Source organism: Sinocyclocheilus rhinocerous, unplaced genomic scaffold (genome assembly GCF_001515625.1).
Source record: "Sinocyclocheilus rhinocerous isolate Xijiao unplaced genomic scaffold, SAMN03320098_v1.1 scaffold303, whole genome shotgun sequence".
Taxonomy (NCBI): domain Eukaryota; kingdom Metazoa; phylum Chordata; class Actinopteri; order Cypriniformes; family Cyprinidae; genus Sinocyclocheilus; species Sinocyclocheilus rhinocerous.
This window is the reverse complement of record NW_015656152.1, coordinates 50,574-54,027: the sequence shown is the minus strand read 5'-3', so window position 1 is coordinate 54,027 and position 3,454 is coordinate 50,574. Positions and strand designations below refer to the sequence as shown.

The 3,454-nt window shown below is 37.4% G+C and overlaps 2 protein-coding genes across 2 annotated transcripts in view; both read right to left on the bottom strand.

The window, feature by feature from the left end:
• Positions 1 to 1,206, bottom strand: part of LOC107719425 (syntaxin-7-like) — a 6,186-nt gene extending 4,980 nt beyond the window's left edge. The window contains exons 1-2 of the mRNA XM_016526836.1: positions 1,146 to 1,206; positions 87 to 197 (exon numbers count right to left, since the gene is read on the bottom strand). Coding sequence (XP_016382322.1) covers positions 87 to 165 — 79 coding nt within the window. The 5' untranslated portion in view covers positions 166 to 197; positions 1,146 to 1,206. The remainder of the gene's footprint in view (positions 1 to 86; positions 198 to 1,145) is intronic.
• A 366-nt stretch (positions 1,207 to 1,572) lies between these two features.
• On the bottom strand, positions 1,573 to 2,571 carry taar15 (trace amine associated receptor 15). The gene has a single exon (XM_016526835.1). It carries the CDS (start codon positions 2,569 to 2,571, stop codon positions 1,573 to 1,575), a length of 999 nt encoding a protein of 332 aa, XP_016382321.1.
• Between the last annotated feature and the right edge of the window lie 883 nt (positions 2,572 to 3,454).

Sequence of the window (3,454 nt, the reverse complement as noted above, 5' to 3'; positions counted from 1 at the left end):
TATATATATATATATAAACGTATGCTGGTTCAATATTTATGGCCAACAGCCAACAGGATGGATGTGGATGTAGTAAAATTACTCACTTAGCAATGTTATTCTCTGGATATTTGAACTTATAGTCTGCGCCAGCACATTTGCGTCAACTCCGCTTGATCTGGACATGATGGAGATCTTCACAGAATAATTCACCAAACCTAGAAAGATTACATGTTAAATCACATTTGCTCTCAGAATTACAGGGAAAACATGTGTATGTAGGCTATATATAGTAGCTGTTTTATAAATAAAACATATCATAATATATCCTTCTTAATATATTTATGTTACTTTTGAACACCTAGTTTGTCTTAAATTCAAATAGTCGAACTCTTAAAATATTTTTGTGCATTCTGTCCTCCAATAATTTTCACATATCATTACACTTATGTGCTATAGTTCATACATTCAGACAAGAGTTGACTATAAAGGTAGATTTAAACGGAAAAGTTTAATTCTTTTTTTTTTTTTTTTCATAAATGTCATGTCTGGGAAAGCTGTCATGTGTTGTAAACGCTACAATGTTGGACAAAGTATTATTTATACTATTTGCAGTCCATAACAGAATAATGGTAAATTCTATAAATCCTATAATGTGCCTTTCCTATTGTGACAACTTGCCCCATATTGTATGACTACGTGCCTCGCTTTATTGAAATATCTCTTAATAGTTCAATAATGATACGGAAATAGCTAGTGTTGTTCAAACGCTAGCAGGCTAACTAGCACACCTTGTTCATTTGACTAGTTTACCGACCTCTACTGCACCTGCAAAACGAAAGAATGCGGAAATCACAGCGCCAGAACTCAGAAACACATTCATTTATAAAATCAGACAGTTTTTATTTTTACTTCACTGACACACACCAAACATTCACCAAGAATGGTCAGGAATATGAAAGTATGGGAGTGTTTAAAATAAATGTTTAGGTCACGCGCTGTCAAAATGAACACACTGAATGAAGTTCAGAATCAGCGACGCTTCTTTTCACTTTCTCTCTGACCTTTTCTGTAAAGTCCTTCTTAATTAAGTCATTGTACTTACACTGTGTATAATGACACGTCTTCTACTTTAATATGTAACTTACGTTGGTTGTTTAGTTTACCTGGATTTCCTGAGTGAAACTCCGAGTCCCCAGCTGATTTCTTGACGCCTGAGTCACGTGATTTCGCTTCAATCTTCCGCGTGAGTTCAGGATATTTGTGTACCAGGTATTTTCATTCCCAAATATTTGATGGCTGTCTCTAAATATAAGACTTACCTCCGCTCAAAAAGAAACCATAACTTGTTCATGTGTTTGCTTTAATATTAATAGTAGACTTTAATATTAATTATGACTTACACATGGATTAACTATTATTCATCATTAAAATTCACAAAGACAGTTACAGCTCTCTTCACACTTTAACGTCTCCTAATTTTAAAGTCTTTTTTGCACTGTCATTCTAAACGAAGATAATCAAGGATGTAAAAGGCCAACAAAGATCACCAATGCAAACATAATCTTTGTAACAAATACATGCATTTTCATATTAACAGTCTTCAGGAAATAAGTTCATCTGGTTAGTTGCTGTCTGCACTATTTTTAGGCTAAGCACAAGCTTCACTGACCTTTTGAACCAGGGGTAAGATATTGCATATATAAAGGGATTGATGCATGAATTAGTGTAAAACAAACACAGTAAAGCAGAGAGGATGACAGATGACTTCTGAAATTGTTTCATATTAAGCATGCTTATATACCAGGGAACCCAGCACATGAAATACACGAAGACAATTATACTCAATGTTTTTGTTGCTTTCACCTCTGATTTCCTGAATGATTTTGGATTTTTCTGAGATGCCATTTTCTTTGAAGTAATGGAAATGGCTTTAGCTTGTCTCAAAGCCACAGTGAGAATTCTTATATACAGTATTACCATTACTGTACATGGAGCAATGAAACTCACTATCAGGTCAGCTGGACCCCAGGCGTTGCTGACAGCCACTGCACATTCCCTTATACAGAAGACAGTTGTTCCTGTCAGGTTTGAATTCCCTAAATTCATTGGTACTAGATTATAACAGAAGGACACAGTCCATCCTAAACTTATGCACATCAGTGTTTTTCTAATTGTCATTTTAGACATATACATGAGTGGCTCACATACAGCAAAATAACGATCAATTGCTACAAGCATGATATTAATGAGTGAAGCAGATCCAAGAACAGACATAATCACATGAAAGATCCGACAGTGCGACTTTCCCATATAAAAACAGGAGTTTATGCTCCTAAGGCTTTCAACCGGCATCACACAAATTCCCACCAAGAAGTCAGAAAGGGCCAGTGAGAGGATGAGGAGGTTGGTCGGTGTGTGAAGCTGCTTGAAAACTGTTATAGAGATGATGACAAGTAGATTTCCAAACACTGTCAGCACAGAAACTGCAGATATGTACAAGAACAAGAATACATTGACATAAGTCAAATGAAAGTCAAGAGAGCAGCTTGTATTACGGTGGGGGAAGCAGTGATGTTCAAGAAATTCCATGGAGAAAGTCTTCACTGCTTTAAAGCTCAAGGTCCATGTTTATGATATGACTGCAGATCCAGGATCCTAAATCAGAATTTCACTGCCAGTTTGCTTATATAAAGGCAAAAAGACAGGTGTCATTTATGGGAGTGGCCGAGAATTACATCAGCATCAGCTACCGTCATATTTACAGATGTTTACAAGAGTTCATGGCCTCCTAATTTGGATAATAAGCATGTTGCCCCCCATACTACCTCTTAAGCAATTAAGTAAACACTTAGTAATAAAAAATCAGAATCAGAATCAGAATGAGCTTTATTGCCAGGTATGTTTACTGAGCTTCACGAGCGCGCCGGCTCGCTTCCCCCGTCTGCGCGTCCTGAAGCGGTTGATCAGCGCCGCAGCTCCCCCGACAACAATGTCCAGCAAAACATCAGAATAATCGAAAACCGGTGAAATATCGGGTGGTGTGTACTTCCGAATGTCCAGCAATTCGTCTCTGGTGAAACTGATTGCAGAGATATAACTAAAGACAGGACAAACTAACAAAAACATAAAAACAACTGCGGAGCACGCCATGGAGGCAGCCATCAGCGTCGGCGCCATTATGGTCGGCGCCATTATAAATAAGAAAATCACAAGCAATAGGACAAATAAAACTACAACAACGACATAAATTAAATAGTTCTTTAAGTTTTTTTTTTCAGGTAGGCCTAATATTCAAGAAACGCTACAAAAATTGAATAAAGTCATCAAATATTAAACGCCTCTGCTCACTCTAGGCCGCCGCCGCTCACTCTAGCCCGCCGTATGTGACGCTGTTTTTCGTTGTGAAAGCGAAACTACTTTGGTTGGTCTTCCAAAAATGGACACGACTAGAAATCAGTGGTTAAGTTGTATT

Bases quoted from the DNA above. Each gene is read 5' to 3' on its own strand.
- taar15 (XM_016526835.1), bottom strand. From the start codon at position 2,571: ATGGAATTTCTTGAACATCACTGCTTCCCCCACCGTAATACAAGCTGC.